General features: G+C 40.8%; 1 protein-coding gene across 2 annotated transcripts in view; it reads right to left on the reverse strand.

Annotated features, from left to right (window-relative positions):
• Positions 1–834: 834 nt before the first annotated feature.
• SARNP (SAP domain containing ribonucleoprotein) overlaps positions 835–18,925 on the reverse strand; it is a 56,781-nt gene continuing 38,690 nt past the window's right edge. For both annotated transcript variants that reach the window (XM_063426856.1, XM_063426845.1), the window contains 2 exons: positions 2,927–3,010; positions 835–1,051 (listed from right to left, as the gene is read on the reverse strand). In XM_063426856.1, coding sequence (XP_063282926.1) covers positions 1,010–1,051; positions 2,927–3,010 — 126 coding nt within the window. In that variant the 3' untranslated portion in view covers positions 835–1,009. The remainder of the gene's footprint in view (positions 1,052–2,926; positions 3,011–18,925) is intronic.

The following is an 18,925-nucleotide window of genomic DNA, read 5'->3' on the forward strand; positions in this document are numbered from 1 at the left end:
TCTACTGTGGACACAATGACAGATGAACTTTGAGCTGAAATTCCACTTTGTTCTAATAAGGGGCAATTAGGCTAACATGAAGTGTATATCAAAATTGTGCCCTTTAAAAGGATCTAAATCATTGCTGAACAACACGTAGACCTTTAATGGACCTGGCAAACCACCACCATGTATGGTCATTATTATAATCCTTTCTAAAAAGCACTGCTTGTTTATACACTATTTCACAATGCTTTTTTTGTAAAATTTAAGAAAAATAAAAACTGCTGTGCAATCAGTCTTGTCAGTGTAGACAACACAAGTGCCCTCAGAATTCTCATATTCTTTGTTTTTCCACTATGTTGTCACGTGCCAATTATCTCATAACTTTATAAAAAGTACGCTATCCCCTCCCCAACTTATACAACTACTCTTTTCCCAGGGTTCTGTCAGCTGCCACATTCTCTACCACGAAATAACCAAATATGTGCCAATATTATGTCAAGAGTACTTCGGTTTCCAGGAATGATATCTATACAACTGTGAAGGCCATCAGGGGAACCTGTGCCAGGTTTATGGTTGAACATTAATAATAATAAAAAATTATGAAGTTTGAACCAAGGAAGAATTTTCAGACAAAGAAGTGTAAAATGTAGATTAAAATGTGCACCTCCGATGTAAAGAGAAAGGTCTTCCAGAAATACAATGTTGCACAGTACATGCTTTCCATTTGAGAGAGGACAATGTTACAATGTTTAATTAATTCTCTTTTCAATTGTGGAGTAAACTAGTTAGTTTGAAAGAGCAGTTGGCCCAGATAAAATAAAAAAAAATAAAAAAAACCACATAAATCAATTATCAAGAGAGTTCATTTAATACTTTTTCTCACTTTTTTATTCTTAAAAAAGACCAAACAAAAAAAAAACCTGCACAAACAAAAACAAAAAATGATAATCAATTATTATTTCCGCACAATATTTTGGGAGTTAAAACACAATGTGGTGTCCAAGCACGGGTGTCGACACCCCAGTTAAACCATGCCAAAGCGTTCAGCTCTTTTTCTCTTCTTTGCCTGGAGGAGATAAAAGGGACTATTTTAAAAACTAGAGGCAAGTTTTTTTCACAACATAGATGAATCAGCTCTAGCAAGCAACAACATACATTCGTGCCATTCAACCTTTTAAAATACTATGGATATTTGACATGCATGGTGAGAAATTTGTGTTGAAACACTATTCAGAAAACTCTATTTTATGTTTAAAGTACACATAATATATCCCAGAAAAATGTCTGTATTAATGCCTTAATTAAATTTTCCAGAGTTGTATACAGCAGAACATTCTAATTCTAACCTACAGAATTAGAATTTGTATCGATAACTTCATTAGCTCACTCGTAGTACATTTGAAATCTCATCACGAAAGCAGCTGTTGAGTAGCTGAACAAGTTAATACAAAGCTGGCATAAAGCGCTTTATGGATACTGCTTCCTGTTCTCACTTCCCCCACCTTTTGCAGCCCTCACTTGTGTGCCCTTTGACCCACAATGAGGTCTAATTGGCCAGCCTTCCCCCACCTAAGGCTGTTAGAAGGCTCCCGGCCTCTGTGGCACAGAGTTAACACTTCTGACAGAAGCCCTCACATTTTTGTGCAAGGTAACCACAATCCATAGGGTCAGGAGTGCATATTTGACCCTGCATTCCAAAGTTTTACAACCCACTACATGAGTTACTTTACCAACACATAATCCACTTCCAGCTGTGTTTTACTGCACAAGAGCACATTGAAGAAGAGGGGGAAAAGAGGTAAAGAAAGCTAAACCACAGTCATTAATGAAACATGGGCAGTTTGGACAGTGTGATATTGTAATAGCAGTAACACTCAAAATAGGACTGTAATGGGCAGCTTTCCAGAAATAAAACCAGACAAAAAACAGCACCTCTTTAAATGCCAGTATTAAATATTTAGGTTTAAAAAAATTAAATCATGGATGACAGGATGGAGGGGGACATGCCGCTTCCCCCACTACCAAAATATACATTATGTTTCTACTGTAATTATAGGAGATAGGCAAGTATTACATGTTTACTAATAAGATGGATGAAGTTAATGACAGGGATACACTTGGCAGGTACAGATGTTTAGCAAATTTGTGTTAAGTCAATGAGGACTAGTCAATGAGTTCTCTGCTAAAATGGATTTATACAGGAAAGTCAATATTGAAAGCAACACCGCATTAAAAGTATATTATTTTAATAAAAGATATACCTAACAAAATATGCATGCATTTTACTGCATGCTTTCTTTGAGGGTATATGAAAATATAGCTTGCAAATGCTGCAGACCTTCTGTCTGCAGCATTTGCAAGACCTCCTCTCTTTCCCCAGAACATACTTTTAGGGGTCTGTGAATACAATCATCAGAGGTCCTCACTGAGAAACCTCTGCTCTGGTGACTTGATCACAATCTACAATGAAAAGATGCATAGAAAAGTTGGTGTTGCGTGTGTGTGCGATCTAAAATAGTAAGGAACCACTAGACTACATCTCCCCCCCACTCTCCCCAAAAAATTGCAGATAGGTTAAACAGATAAAATGCAGATAGGTTAAACAGATAACATTTTGGCCCCAGCAACAGTTAGGTTGCACTGAGGGATTTGGATTTATAAAGAATTGAGGCCATGAAAATACATCCCCACGGTCAGCAGCTGCAGAATGGCCAGACTGCATCTGATTATGACAGAGCATGCTCACAAACCCAATCATCTGGCTAGAAATGCATTATTATTATTTTTTTTTTTATAGAAGCACACATTTATCTACCTACATCTGAACCTAAATGAGTTACATATTATATCACTAATTAACTTAAATCAATATTTAATCCAGTATTCTCTTAACCAAGTAAAAGTACTAGCTTGAGCCATATTGAATCAAACCAAAGCTTACCTCTACATCATCTGTAACAGAGGCTGAGCTGGTAACAATGCCAAAACGTTCCTTCCTCTTCTTCAGTTTCTCGTCATTTTCAGTCTGTGGGATAAAGAAAGAGAAAAAGCAAAACGCTATGAAATCACACTGGTTACAATATGGGTGTCCAAGTGTCTGTCTGGTGCTTATTTGTCAGAGCTCTGGGTCGCATGATGACCTGTTTGGTGCGGTTTCTTTAATTACTGGGCTGATGCATGTTCTACCTAAACAATGTATTAAGGACATGACTGCACTAGAATTAAAAAAAAAAAAAAAACCAGAAGCACAGGTAACATCACTGCTGTGCAAATGATGTCAGCTAGAGGAATTCAGTTCTCCAGGTTGACTGAATCTCATGGCTTTGACTGCATAGCAATTAATCAAGGTCTCTCCTTACTGATAAGTTAAGTCAAACATCATTGTGGAATAATAACTTCAACTTACCACGAGAGCAAATGCTTTATCAGGGACAAAACAGTTATGTCATCCTTTAATTGAATTATTGAAGGACGATTCAGATGAAGTTGAAAAGAAAAGCCATAAATAAAGTATAAAGCAGTTACAAATTGAAAGAAAAAATAAATTCTTTATCTGATAGTGATAAAGCAAAATTCTAAATAACTGGAGCTAGTGACACAGCAGTCAGGTTTGAAGTAGCAAACTTCCTATTCATTTCAGCTTTAAAGCAAAATATTTGGTTAAATGCAGGATTATTCACTAAACTGCTCATTAAAGAAAATACAAATCAAAAAAGTTACATTTATAGGTACCCTAACACACTTGTTAAAAACCGCACATTAGCTGAAATTGAAAAAATAAAAATAAACGGAATGATTAGCACAGCTGCCATTTCTTATATAAAAACTTAATATGGATGTAAGAGTATCTCATGTTCCAGATTTAATCATGAAGAGTGGAAATAGAAGATGGCATGCAGATCATGTTGGGTTTCAGATATTTCATGTGTAGCAACACATTTCTTACAAACGTCCCCCTAACCCCCTAGCAAGCTCCACTAACTCCTACACTAAATCAACTCTTCAGAAATCTGTAGCCCACTTGACCTCTGGGCCAGCAGGGGTCACAGAGAGGCACACTTACAATGCTCCTCACTCCATCTTTAGCCTTGTACTGACAGCTTTTGATTCATGGGTTGCTGGAGCCCATCTGAGCTAAATTACCTCTATCCAAAAGCCAGCAGGCCAAGCATTTATCAAACCTTTCCCCTTGGACCCTCTCCCATGCTCGTTTCTGCCCCCAGGCCATGCTCAAGTGCACCCACAGGCACCATGCAGCTGCTGGGGACAGTGACCTCCACGTTTAAGTGTCAGATGGCTGTTTTTAAGTGCTTACACTGCCCTCTTTTTTTTTTACTGGCCAGGAGAGCAGTTTTTCACGTGAATACATATACAGTCACTTCTCTGTGAAAGTCTATATCAGCTGAAAGAGTTACAACAGTGTGGCAGAGATGATACTGGGAATGCCGCTTAGAAAAGCGCATTTAGTATACATTTATTTTAATAACACTCTGCTCTAAACAGGTTTGGAAGCCTTAAGCTTTAGTGCACCATGTAAAGGAGGTTGTCATCCAGAAAGGCAGATGTTTATAGATTGGTGTTAAGGATATCAAAAAGCAAAAAAAGTGAAATATAAAGAATTTTGAACCATTTGGATAATTAGAACCAAAACATTCCACGTTATCAGTAATCTTTTGAGTGCAATTATGGGTAAAAAAATTTCAATGGTCCAGCACTCTTTCAAAGAAAGCACAATAGTGACAATGTTTTAACTAACAATTGATTGTGTATTTAATTATCACAAAGTAATGAGAGCACTTACAGGAGTAATATTACACAGCTCGCTTCACAATACTACACTGGGGATGTAAAACAGGTAATTGACATTCCAAAAAGGAATGTTGACAAAGACAAGAGGTGAAGAGGGCCCTGATTTAGCCAACTATAATCAATTTATGCTGTCAAATATATTTCACCATATGCTGTAAGCATAGACATCATTTAACCTCTTAAGGACCGCTAACATTTTAGGACCATCATCGGAAAAATACCTGCCAGGCAGATAGTAACAGCCAATTATGCCCTGTGAGCAACACGCGATCGCTCAAAATTTGCTGCGGTCAAAGTGGGTGTTACAAACACTCACTTTTACAGTGATTTCTGCCCCTCTCTCCTCTGTAGGGTTGTGTGAGGGAGAGAGACAGATTGTGATAGTTTGTTGCCAGAAATGATCAAGACTTTAAAAAGTATCAAAACTTAAAGGACCACTCTAGGCACCCAGACCACTTCAGCTTAATGAAGTGGTATGGGTGCCTGGTCCAGCTAGGGTTAACTAATTTTTTTATAAACATAGCAGTTTCAGAGAAACTGCTATGTTTATCAATTAGTTAAGCCTTCCCCTTTTTCCTCTAGTGGCTGTCTCACTGACAGCCGCTAGAGGCGCTTGCGTGATTCTCGCTGTGAAAATCACAGTGAGAGCACGCAAGCGTCCATAGGAAAGCATTATGAATGCTTTCCTATGTGACCGGCTGAATGCGCGCGCAGCTCTTGCCGCGCGTGCGCATTCAGCCGACGGGGAGGAACGGAGGCGGAGAGGAGGAGGAGAGCTCTCCGCCCAGCGCTGGAAAAAGGTAAGATTTAACCCTTTTCTCCTTTCCAGAGCCGGGCGGGAGGGGGTCCCTGAGGGTGGGGGCACCCTCAGGGCACTCTAGTGCCAGGAAAACGAGTATGCTTTCCTGGCACTAGAGTGGTCCTTTAATAAAAACCTTTTTAACCCCTTCCCTGCCAAATCTGTTACAGCCGAGCATTTCTACTGTCTGTATTTTTTTCTCTTTGCCCATAAGGGTTAAATTTGTGTTAGAAAGCGGTGTCTTAGTCTCCATTAGATTCTTTTAACAGGAGTTAGTTTAAGGATTGCTGATTTAGTCTGTTTTAGTATAAGAATTTTTTTGTTTTGTTAGTAATTTGTTCGTTTAGACAGTGTGTTGGTGAAACATGCAGCACATGTACAGCTTGGACGAGACATATGCCTTCTTGACGTCAGACTCTGACACCACTGACACTGCGTCCGATTTTGACCTAGGTCAGTTTTGTAACAGGTCATCTGTGTGTGAGCTGGCTGCAAAAAGAAGCGGTGCTTTCCCTGCTACGCCGAATGTGGAGGACTTCACAGTTAGCTGAGCCAAATATTCCCCCTTTTAATGCCAACGCAGGCATTAATGACAAGGTGGATAACTTCTCCCCTATGCAATATTTGCAGCTATTTTTAGGGGATACCATCTGGGAGGAGATTGTTTCCCAGACTAATTTATATGCTACCCAATTTATTGATACCAATCCAGGTAGCTATGCAGTCAGGGAACATGCTTGGCATTCCACAGATGTCCCTGTACTTAACAAATTCTGGGCTCTTACAATGCTCAAGGGGATTATAAAGAAGCCATCAATTCGCGCTTACTGGAGCACCAACCCTATCTGTTCTAGCCCACTACACTCCAAAACCATGTCTAGAGCAAGATATAAGTTGCTACTGAGAGATTTACATTTCAATGATAGGCTTCATAAAATATGCCCACTGGTAGACCATCTTCAGCACAAAATTTCTGAATTTTATACTCCCCAACAAAATGTATCCATTGATGAATCCCTAATGAAATATAAAGGGCGGTTAGGATTCAAACAATACATCCCCTCAAAGCGCTCTAGGTATGGCGTAAAATTGTACAAATTTTGCAAGAATGAAAGTGGCTATAAGTTTGCCTTTCGCGTATATGAGGGCAAAGATGGTCAACTGGACCCTCCTGGCTGTCCTGACTCTCTGGGAACAAGTGGGAAACTTGTTTGGGACCTACTGATCCGCTTGCTCAATAAAGGTTACCACCTTTATGTGGACAATTTTTTAATCAGTGTCCGTTTGTTTAAAACTCTTTATGGTTTGCAGACACTGGCCTGCGGCACTGTGAGAAAAAAATGCCAAAGATTTCCCCAGACCTCTCGTAGAGGCCAAATTAAAATAAGGGGTACATAAAGCTCTATGCAAAGCTGAAGTATGCAATAAAATTTAAGGACAGGAAGGATGTTAACATGCTAACCACCATCCATGACGAAAGCATGCCAGACGTCACTGTCCGAGGCAGAGTACAGGCCAAATAACAGGGGGGTGTTGATTGATGCAGCCATATCTCATTTTAAGAAAAACAAAAGCCTGGTATAAAAAGGTGGCTATCTGATGCAAGTAGCAACACACAATTCAGTTTTACTTTTTTTAAAAAAGGAATCCTGGAAAAACCACCTTTCTCCAATTTCAGCTCAAGCTGTTTTCCACAACCATTTAATGAGATGGTCACGTTCCAACAACGGTGCCAGAGGAGTCCACAATTGGTGCTACACATTTTTTTATTAAGATACCACCAACTGCAAAAAAAAAAAAAATCCCCAGAAATGTTGCCGGGTCGGTTATAAAAAAAGGAACATTAACTGGGGGATGCAAATGCCCCAAACTGAAAATAGGCCAATCATACCTATACATCAAGTTGAAAAACTGACATGCACAAGTCTCGATCGTGGCCTTTTAGCCCCCAAACAACCAAGCAAACCTATGCATGGGTGGTATCACTGTACTCAGGAGATGTTGCTGAACACATATTAGGGTGTTTGGCAGTGACGCATAACAGGATCGGTTAATGTGTGTGAAAAATAAATAAATAACTACCCAAAAGTTTGACAAAGGCTAATGGTAAATTCAGTGCATTAAAAGTGTTAAAATGCCACAATTTAAAAAAAGGTTGACTACATGTCAAGTTGGAAAACGAATATGCGCACCTGCCAAATGTGGCCTTTTAGCACCCTAACAACCTGACAAGCCTATGCATGGGTGGTATCACTGTACTCAGGAGATGTTGCTGAACACATATTAGTGTGTTTTTTGGCAGCAACACATAACAGGATCTGTGAATTTTTACCTGAATTGCAATGTATGTAAAAAACAAACAAACAAAAAAACCAAAAAAACACTACCTATGCGAAGTTTGGCAAAGATTGGTGGTAAAATGGCTGCATAGAAAGTGTAAAAATATCCTTAGATGAATACCCTGGATACTTTAAAAAAACAATATGTACATGTGTTTTTTTTTTTCAGAGATATATGACAGATAACAGTGGTACAATGTCACTATTGATAGATTGTAAAAATGTATATTTTGAAGCAGCCCTACTTGTACTTATAGCCCTATAACTTGCAAGCAAAAAAAAAGCATGCAACACTGGGTGTTTTAAACTCAGGACAAAATTTTGAATCTATTTCAGTTTTTTTTCCCCATTAGCTTTTTTTTTTTTCAATTAGTGTTTTATTGAGTTTTCATATTTCAATAGAAGGGGCAGGGGGGGGGGGGTACAGAAAGGAAGAGGGAAGGGTAGGGTAGGAATACATACATAATATAGAACAATTAAGTACGGCTTATACATGTTAAGCGTAGTTACGTATATGTACAAACATTCAGAGTTGTGGGTTACAGTACAATACAATTACAAGGATCATCAGAATCGCAAGGGTCTTATAAATTCTTCCTAACAACTGAGCTCATGGTTCCTAACGCTCATACATTGCCGTAAGTAGATAACCCACTTTTATTGTGTTATCAAGAGTCAAGAGTTAGGGTACCGTACGAAGCGGTACAATCAAGTATCAGTCAAGTAGTAGCTATTAATCAACTATTAATTATAGGGGTAAGTATAGGGGTGAATGAATAACATGCGATGTTCTAAGTTTGTGGTATAATGGATCCCAATCCTTGGATCAATTCTCTATGTACAATATTATTCCGTATAGCAGCTCATAGTCTTACACGGAGGTTGACATTTGAAATCCTGAGAGAAGATTGGACATTAGTTGTCTTTGTATTTTATTATAAGGGTTTTTTTAACTTGCAAAATTGATTTGGTTTGCAATTCTAGATTTGTCCATTTCTGCCAGTTCAGACGTGCTATATGGGTCTGTTTAGGTGTGGTGGCAGATAAAACCTCGTATCGGAGAAATTGTCTGGTTTTGTGCCATATCAAAGCTGGCAGTGGGCAGCCCAATTTCTTCCAATGTCCTGCAATTATATTCCTGGTGGCTAATATTGTCATCAATAGTATGTGAGCGTCTGCCCGGGGCACCTGAATTGGGATTAATAAGAAAAGGGCTAGCATTGGAGTAATCGGTGGAAGGTTGATCCCTAGTTGTCCCCATATGTGTTGTGTTTCTACCCATAGTGGTTTTATATCTTGGCAGTCCCACCAGATATGGGTCATTGTTCCTTTTTCTCTGTCACATCTCCAACAATTAGGTGAGGACTGGGGGAACATCTGTTGAATTTTGTCAGGGGTGTAGTACCACCTGTAAATTAGCTTTCTATGGGCCTCAATGTGGGAATAGCAGGTTGTAATGCCTTTTAGTGCCTGTATTGAAGCTAACCACTGAGTGTCCGAGGGGCATTGAGTGCATTCGGCTTTCCAGTGTTTTCTATAATTGTATTCTGGCCGAGGAATCTGGTTTAGCAGTACAGAATAGCATGTAGTGAGAGATTTGTTCCTGACCGGTGCAGAATGACATCGATTGTATAGCTGCATGCGTTGGGTGTCGGACTTGTCGCATGTAACAACCTTGTCAGAGATTAAACTCTTCAGTTGGATATATGGGAAAATGAATGATGGGGGTAAATAATATTTCGCTCTCAGCTCCGGGAATGGTATTAGAGAACCTTGTTTACACAAATCTGCAATTCGTGAGATCCCCTTTTCTCTCCATTTACCTAGGGATAGCCATGGAGATACTGAGTTCAGAGCCGTAATAGGTGCCCATATGGAGAATTTAGTGTCGTTACTGTTGGAACAGTGGAGATAGTCCCATGCCTGGATGGTGTATTTGGTGAGTGGTAGTATAGGTTTGCGTTTGTCCCTGAGTTGTTTGGGGGTCCACATATAATCTATCGCTGAGCCTGTGGGGTCATACCCGTTTTCCATGTCGGCCCATTGTATTGTGTGTTTTGGGGCATGTAATTTCACAGCGTGTTCTAGCAGGGCTGCTCTGTGATATGCTGCTATGTTAGGAAATCCCAGCCCCCCTTCTTTGCTGGGGGATTGTAGTAGGGTTAAGGGTAACCTGGGCTTTTTATATTCCCATACGTAGGCAGTTAATAAAGATTGTATTTGTTTGTGTAACGTGGGTGAGAGGGGTATTGGTAGCATTCGGAATAAGTATAATATTTTTGGTAAGACCATCATTTTGATGGTATTTATCCGGCCTAACCAGGATATCATAACATTTTTCCATTTGTGTAGTAGCAGCCTACAAGTTTGCGGTAGTGTGGAAAAGTTACAAGTGCCAATGCCTCTGAGCGTACTTGGGATTTTTACCCCTAGATATGTGAGGAAAGTCTGTCTCCAGTCGAATATGTATTCCTGTTTCATTCGCGTAATGTCTGCACTTGGGAGACGTATGGGTAAGGCCTGGGTCTTTGTTTGGTTAAGTTTGTAATATGAAATGCGACTTTATTCCTCTAGGGTGCGAAGAATATGTGGTAGCGATAGATCAGGTTGTATCACAGAAATAAGTATGTCATCTGCAAACATCGATAGTTTATACTCTGTGTTATTAATGGATATGCCTTTTATATTAGTGTGCAATCGGATTTTTTGCGCCAATGGTTCGAGGGATAACACAAATAGTAGGGGGGACAGGGGGCAACCTTGGCGAGTGCCGTTAGTGATATAGAAAGGGTTCGAAGTGAATCCTGCATTGGAGACCCGAGCAGACGGGGAAGAGTAGAGCGCCATAACGCATTTGATATATTCGTTAGGGAATCCGAATTTGAGCAGCACTTGGGTCATGCAGTCCCAATTGAGTCTATCGAAGGCCTTCTCCGCGTCCAGCGCTAAGAGAAGGCCTTCCATATTATGTGCGTCCATGTGAGCGAGGATATTTAGTATTTTCCTTGTGTTGTCTGAGCCTTGTCTAGTTTTGATAAATCCTGACTGGTCGTTATGTATTATACGTGGGAGAATGAGTGATAGACGATCCGCGATTATTTTGGCGTAGATTTTTGTGTCACAATTAAGTAATGAGATGGGTCTGAAATTTTGGCAAAGCGTTGCTGGTTTGCCCGGTTTGGGAAGCGTAGAGATGTTTGCCTGGAGCATTTCCGATGGTAGCACCCCAGTGGAAAAGCAGTGATTTATAAGTTCAATGAAATGTGGTGCTAAGGTGTCGGAGAAGGTCTGATAGTATAGGTTGGTAAAACCGTCTGGCCCTGGCGACTTATGGGAGGGTAGTTTCCCAATCGTGTTTTTCAGTTCTTCAATCGAGAACGGTTTTGTGAGTGCATCCATATCATCCTGAGTTAGTGTAGGGAGATGTATCGTGCTGAGGAAATCCTGTATCTGTGTTATTGAAGGCGTGTGTGTAGTATTGTCAGTTGAGAGATTATAAAGGGAGCTGTAGTATTGTGCGAACGCCTCTACGATGTCCTGTGGATTCATGATTTTGGTTTTGTCTGGTCTTACTAGGTAGGCTACTCTCGAATTGACCATCCGTGATTTTAGTTTAGAAGCTAGGATTGCTCCTGCCTTATTTCCTTGTGCAAAGAATCGGTGTTTATATTTTTGTAATATGAAATTCGTTTTATCTAGTTCCAGTTCCTGAAGTTGGGTATGTAAGTGCCTGAGTTGTATGTAGAGATTCGGGGATGGATTTCCTTTGTTGGTGTGTGTTAGGGTTTTTATCTGTTGGAGGAGGTCGTTATATCTTTTTTTGTCTCTGTTTGTTTGCATAGCTAGCTAATTTTATAAATAGGCCCCTAATCACCGCTTTGTGTGCTTGCCATGTTGTTGGGATGGACGTGTCTGCTGTGGAGTTAGTCTGGAAATATATTTCTATTTCTGTTTTGATCTGTGTTACAATGGCAGGGTCTCTCAAGAGAGATTCGTTTAGTCTCCAAGAGCCTCCCCCTTTGTTGGGGTATTGGGTGGATATGGTGAGTGTGATCGGGGCGTGGTCAGACCAAGTTATGAGGCCGATTTTTGTGTCTTGGATGCGGGGTATTAATGAGGAGTGTGTGAGAAACCGGTCTATTCTCGAATATGAGTTATGGGCTTGGGAGTGGAATGAGAAGTCTTTTTCTGAGGGATGGAGTATTCTCCATACATCCACATAACCAGATTCATGAAGGTGTTGCTTAATTGCGCTGGTGCATGTAGTGCGGTGAGCGAGGGTTTTGTGGGATATCCGGAGGCCTGAGGAGGAATCTAAAGTGTTGTCCAAAATGAAGTTTGTGTCTCCTCCTATTATTAGTGTTCCAAATTTGTGAGTATCTGCCATAGTTAATATTTTGTTGAGATATGGTGCTTGGTTTTCGTGTGGGCCATAGCTGTTAAGAAGGGTATATGGCTCATTGTTAATGTGACATTGGATGAGCAGATACCTGCCCTCCTTGTCTCCCATTTTTTTATGTAATGAAAAGGTGACATTTTTACTAATGAGTGTGGAAACCCCCCTTTTCTTTTTCAGGTATCCGGAGTGGAAGCCTGTGGGATGCTGTTTTGAAGAGAATTTGGGCATTTTGGAACGCAAAAAGTGGGTCTCTTGAAAAAAGACTATGGAGGCTTTCGCTTTACTAGCCTCTTCCAGGGCCATTCGTCTTTTATGCGGAGAATTTAAACCCTTAACATTAAGTGAAAGGATAATAAGTGCCATAAAATCGTAGTGCATATGCTTGTCATATCGCTGTGTTTTATATTTAAGTCAGCATGTGAGCTCCAGGTGTCACACCTCGATATATAATGGGATGTTATGCCGGATAGGTTTGATAGTGTGTGCCATTTCTGTCTGTTGTAGTTGAGGCGTCTCTCGTTTGGTGTTTCAGTAACAATTTGTGGGTATTTCAGTGTAGTCTCACTGGTGGGTCGGACCATATATTTGTTAGTGCCGTCTACTATGTACGTATGGGGGTGCTTGAGAGGGGGAGGAATGGGGGTAGGGGGTAAGAGGGAAAGGAGAACTATATACAGTAAAAGGGTCGGACTTAGGTCATCCAACCTGGGTGGGAGAGTTTTCTTAATTCGCCCCATGGAGCGAGACGGGGGGAGGGTGAAACCTTTATACGTCGTAACTAACCATACAGTAAAAGTAAGTATAGTGTGTCAGCTTAAGTCTCATAACATTTGTCATATATAAACCCATATTCCTCAGTTGGGTTAATTGCCGTACAGTCTACCTTGAGCTTTTTCTCGTGACGCTAGGTATCGTATCTACCATGTATCACAATTAGTCATAGCGAATGACATTGCAAAAAAACAACAATTAACAGATAACAGAATAAGAAAAAGAAAAAAAAATGTCACAGTAAAATAAAGAGATCATGCTCACGAATCCACTTGGAATATCAAGAGAGATGTCAGATCTGCATAACTTGTGTTTGAGTCCAGTGGACCAATTGTGGTTGACTTTCATAGGCGATTTGTCTGGGTCTCGGGAAGATGGTGATGCGGTTTGAAAGGTGACTGGAATGTCCCATTCATTGAGCATTCTTGCCCCATCTGTTACTGTATGAATTTGATGTTCCGTTCCGTTTCTTCTTAATATTAGGCGTGTAGGGTATCCCCACTTATACGGGATGTCGGCATCTCGGAGCGCCTTTGTAATCGGTGATAGGTGTTTGCGCTTAGCAAGGGTCACTGCAGATAAGTCGACAAACAGTTTGACACGTTGAAATTCTGGAGGGATGTTATCCGGGCTTCTTGCTGCTTTCATTACCATTTCCTTGGAAGTGTAGTAGTGCATACGTGTAACTACATCTCTGGCAGCTGTATTTGCCAAGAATTTAGGTCTCGGGAGGCGGTGGATGCGATCTAGCCCGAGTTCTTCCATCGTGAGAGTTGGGCATAGTGCTTTAAAAAGCCCCAATGCATAATCATGTAGTTCTGCCGGTTTAATTTCTTCAGATATTCCTCTCAGGCGGATGTTATTACGCCTGTCTCTATCCTCTTGATCTGCAAGTTTGGCTTCTAAATATAATAATCTGGATGCTGTAGTGTCATAGGCCGCAGCCAGTTTGTTGTGGGCGCCTATCAGCTCCTCCGTTTTTTCCTCCAGCATAATTGTGCGTTCAGTGATTTCTCTGATGTCTGAGCGGACATCTTGTGCTAGTTTGGCAAATTCTGCTTGCAGTGAATGTTGGAGTTGCTGCAGCATGCCTTGCAAGGTATGCTCTGACACCGGCGCCGTGTTTCTCAATGAGATAGAGGTACAATCACTCTTTTCAGAGCCGGTGGTTGGTGATGTCGGGCCGCCGGCGCCATCTTGTAAGCCGATGCGCGGCGGGGTGAGCGGGGAGATGTGGGTCTGTGTCGGTCGCATTTTTGTTTTTTTAGGGATCTTTTGCGACATGATGGCTCCGAGTCACTAGTGTGTGGTTTTCTGAGTTACTTACGGCGTTTTTCTCGCTTCTATTTGCGGTATGGCGATCACCCTCACAGGAGCCGACACGTCACGCGTCCATCTTCGCGCGCTGCTCGGCCACGCCCCCCCTTCCCATTAGCTTTTGTAGAAGAGTACAATATTTTTTTAATTAAATTATATGACAAGATAGAAATAATGGTATGTAAAGAAAGCCCTTTTGGTCCTGAAAAAAAATAAAAATCTATATATAATTTGTATGGGAACAGTAAATTAGAGAGGTGAAAATTACAGCTAAATACAAACACCACAAAAGTGTTAAAACAGCCCTGGTCCTTAACGTACAACATGGCCAAAACAGGCCGGTCCTGAAGGGGTTAATCATAAAAAAATACCCCACTAGTTTCACTTAATGGGGAGCGGTTTGTCTGCCAGACAGACAGAGAGCTATGCTCCTCCTGGACAGCTCCCTTGTGCGCCCTGCAGTGAGCCGGCCACTGGAGTATGACGTCAACCTGGCATCGGCATCACTACTGGGCACGTGAGGGACCTGTGCAGCAGGAGCACAGAGCTCCCAGTCAAGCAGCAACCTCTAGCTACAAGGGATAGAGGATCGATTTCAGTTCTCCCAGAGCAATGTAGGGAGGCTGGGTGGATATCTTAAGTACTAAATGTGTATGAATGTAATTTTTTTGTATGTTTTGTCAGTGATTGTGTGTGTATATGATTATGTATATGAATTTGTGCATCTGTCGTATGTATAGGTGTAATTTTGTGTGTGTATAGGTGTGAGATTTGGGGTCTGTGATCTTGTGTCTGTGTATAGGTGTGTGTATGTGATTTTATGTGTGGGTCTGTGAATGTGTGTGTATATCTGATTATCTGTGTGTGTAACTGTAAAGGTCTGTGATTATTTGTGTGTGTATATTTGTGATTGCATGTGCGTGTGTGTGTGTGTGTGTGTGTGTGTATGTGGGTCTGATTGTGTGTGATCTGTGATTGTATGTGTACACATCTGTGATCGTGAGTATGTAAGTGTATAGGTCTGATTGTGTGTATATTTGTGATCGTGTGTGTCTGATCATGTGTGTATATATCAGTGGTTATGTGTACATATAGGTGTATGTGTTATGTGAGATTGCTATTTTTAAGGATACCAAATTGGATAGCTAGCGCACATAACAAGGGAGTTATCTACTAAACAATTGAAAAATCATAATATTGCTTTTAAAGTTGTATTACTTCCCTGGCGAGCAGGCGCCGAAGTTGGACAATGTGAAACTTCAATAAAACCAAGTTTCAAATTGAAAAAAAAAAAAAAGTTGTATTACTTAAATACATTATCTAGATTATCTAGTTGATGTGTGGCCCAAGACAATTGTGTTCAAAGCGGCTCAGGGAAGCCAAAAAGGTTGACACCCATAACTTAAAGCATCAACTGACCACTCTAGACAATCAGTGGCGACCCTGCCCGGTAGCACTCTGAGTTTCCAGAAAGTCAATTTCAGAAGCTGAATGAGCTGGGGGACCTGGGGATGCGGTACTGGATGCAGCCTTTGTAGTCAAACCATTAGAGAACAGTATAACCCTTTAAAGCAGGGGTTTTCAACCCAGTCCCCAAGGACCCCCTACCAATCCAGGATTTAGGGATTACCTGAGTGTGTCGAAGGTGTTTTTTTTTTTCCTTTTTCTAACACCTTAGACACACCCAGGTAATCTCTAAATCCTGGACTGGTAGAGGGTCCTCGAGGACTGGGTTGAGAACCTCTGCTTTAAAGCAAAAGCAATCAGGGGGCCTCCTGGCAAATTAACTTAATTTAGATCAAGTTGTTACAGTGACCTGAATGTTCCTTCAACGGAGACAACCTTTAAATAGACTAGTGCAAATGTGTTTGTATCCCAAGACCAAAAGACATTCTGATATGCCAAAATGTTGGAGTATATAAAGACCATTTTCTATTTTGAGCAGAATATTCAAAAGGATTCAGGAGTGTATGTGCAGAGGCAGAGTTGTATTGTCAAAAGGCAATACTTTGCAGACAGCTGAGCCATCTTTCGAACCTACACAACAGGAAGTGGATACATCTTGCCTCTTGGAATATGCAACAAGGAGACTTTCAAATCCCTGTTCCTTCCCTATTGTACCAGGTCAATACCTCTTCACCATTAACCATTATAATTGATGAATTAAAAGGTTTTGCTATAGTCAGATTAAACTAATTTGTGCTGTCTTAAAGCTTCTTGTATGTCCAGTCTTCTTGAAATTCCTTGTATGAAGGGGGAAACACCCAACAAACAATTTAACTAAATTTAAATCAGGCAGCAACTTTGAAAAGTAAGACAATATAATCTATATATAAAAGGGCTGGGACATTTCTATTGCATGACATATGGGACATGCAGTTCTGGGCAAAAAGTAAATTTATGCCTTAGTGCTGGCAAATGGCAAGGTATGTAATTTTTCCCAGCAGTCGCTGATGGAGTCCAAACACAGTGCCAGTGTAATCAACCTGTGTTCTGACGGAGTCAGCTAAAGCATTTTCTGTGGTCTGCACCAACTGGAGGTGCAAACCCCACTCTCCACAACTGGACCACTAGTGAGTTTAACTTCCATTTGACCACCAGGGCTCATAGCCTCCCTCCCTGTTGAAAGCCAAAACATTGCGCGCGTGCGCATGCATGCACACGTGAGGGACAAGAGGTTGAGACACTGAAAATTCAGAGTTTGGTGAATAACTTAATTAAATCAAAATAGAAAAACAAGGCAAAATGTTGTGATTAAGGCAGATAACACCCCCACAAAAAAAAGAAAAAAGTCCTCCCCCCCTTATATGTCTAAACCGCCCCCCCCCCACCCGTCTATCCTCCCCCCTGCAAACCCCCGCCATACATTGGTCACACACACACACACACTAGGTTTTAGTCACCCTCCTGTTTCCTACCTTTTAGATGCAGGAGGGGGACTTCCCTGGGGTCCAGTGGTGGCTCAGGCTCCCTCCGCTCCTTCTCACGCAGCTCGTGGTGTAAGCTGGGAGGAGTGACTGGGGCAGTCACTTCCTCCCAGTGTCTGACGTCATCACATGGGGCCTGGTCGCGCTGTTAAAGCGCCATAGTGCTGACCTGACCCCCTGGATATTCATCGCCATCTGGTGGCCCTAACAGCATGGGTCACCCAATGCAGCCCCGGCGATTCTCACGCGCGGGCCGGGGCCGCAATACATGGTTGCAGGTGCCGGGGCCGCAATACATGGTTGCAGGCACCGCGGTCAGCAGTGCGGCCGGGCCCCCTGGAGCGACGGGACCGATCGCAGCTGTGACCGTAGTAGTTCTGCCACTGATTGTCATGGCGGACAAGTAGATAGGGTTACTACTTTTGAATTTTCACTAGATTTCAATAGAAGTGTAAATTTACACACAAAGCTTTTCAGCAAGCTAAAGTGATTGAAGGGTCTGGAGTGTCCCTTTAAGGAGTCACTGGAAACTGATAAAAATGTAACATGCATATTAATAGGATCAAGGTAACCAATTGTCAGCTTTATATAGAGATCAGTATAATTTTCTGTAAACAGATTTTTATATATTATAGAATGTAAGCTAATTTGAACAGGGCACTCAATTCTCTGCACCCTCTGTTCCTGTACGTCCAACTTGTCTGGTTGCAAATATTTGGCTGTTATTACACCTATTAAACAACGCTATAGAATTTGTTGGCATTTTTTTTTTTATAATAAGTATAGTACAATCACTAACTCAATTGAAAATTAAATGGAAAAGTAGAAAACTAAATTCATATAAATTAAAATATGAATATAAAATACATATCACCCCCTCGCTCTTTAAGTACAAGAGTTAAGTGCAGGTGTGAAGAAACATCTTGCCACCAGACCTACCAAAAATTTAAATAAAAAAAAATTAAAAATAAAAGATTGAGAAAAATCACTTAACATTTTTGGAGAGAAAAAGAGAAACATGTTTTGCTGAAGGTGTTTAGGAAATATAAATAAATTAAAGAAAGTTTGACATCAGCATGAAAGACAAAAACAAATAGCCATGGGAGATGTATTTATCAGCTCTAGTCACGAAGGCAACATGACATTCCTCGTTAATGAATGGCCACAATGGAATGGGAAAAACAACCACGAAGAAGAAAAATATGCACAGCTTAATGTTAACTTGAGGTCTAAAATCTTGTATTATCATCTAGAAGGCTCTGCTCATAAACCCAAAGTCTACATATTCTCCTTGCCAATCTAATAACTTTATCAATATACAAAAACAATCTAACCAAAAAAACACAAGCCAAGGACTGTATAACCTATATAATAAGCAAACGAGCCTTGTAATGCCCCCAGGAAATGGAGACTGGGTGGGATATTAAAATAAATCCAAATTTGCAATTGTAAGATTTGCACATAAAATGACAAGTTTAAATAAGCAATGACTTTACACCTAACCTGTAGTACATTGTAAAGCAATGGAACAGTGACCATGTGATTACTCTGCAGTATCATAGCATCATTGACAAAGTAT

The sequence above is a fragment of the Pelobates fuscus genome, chromosome 1 (genome assembly GCF_036172605.1).
Source record: "Pelobates fuscus isolate aPelFus1 chromosome 1, aPelFus1.pri, whole genome shotgun sequence".
NCBI classification, from domain to species: domain Eukaryota; kingdom Metazoa; phylum Chordata; class Amphibia; order Anura; family Pelobatidae; genus Pelobates; species Pelobates fuscus.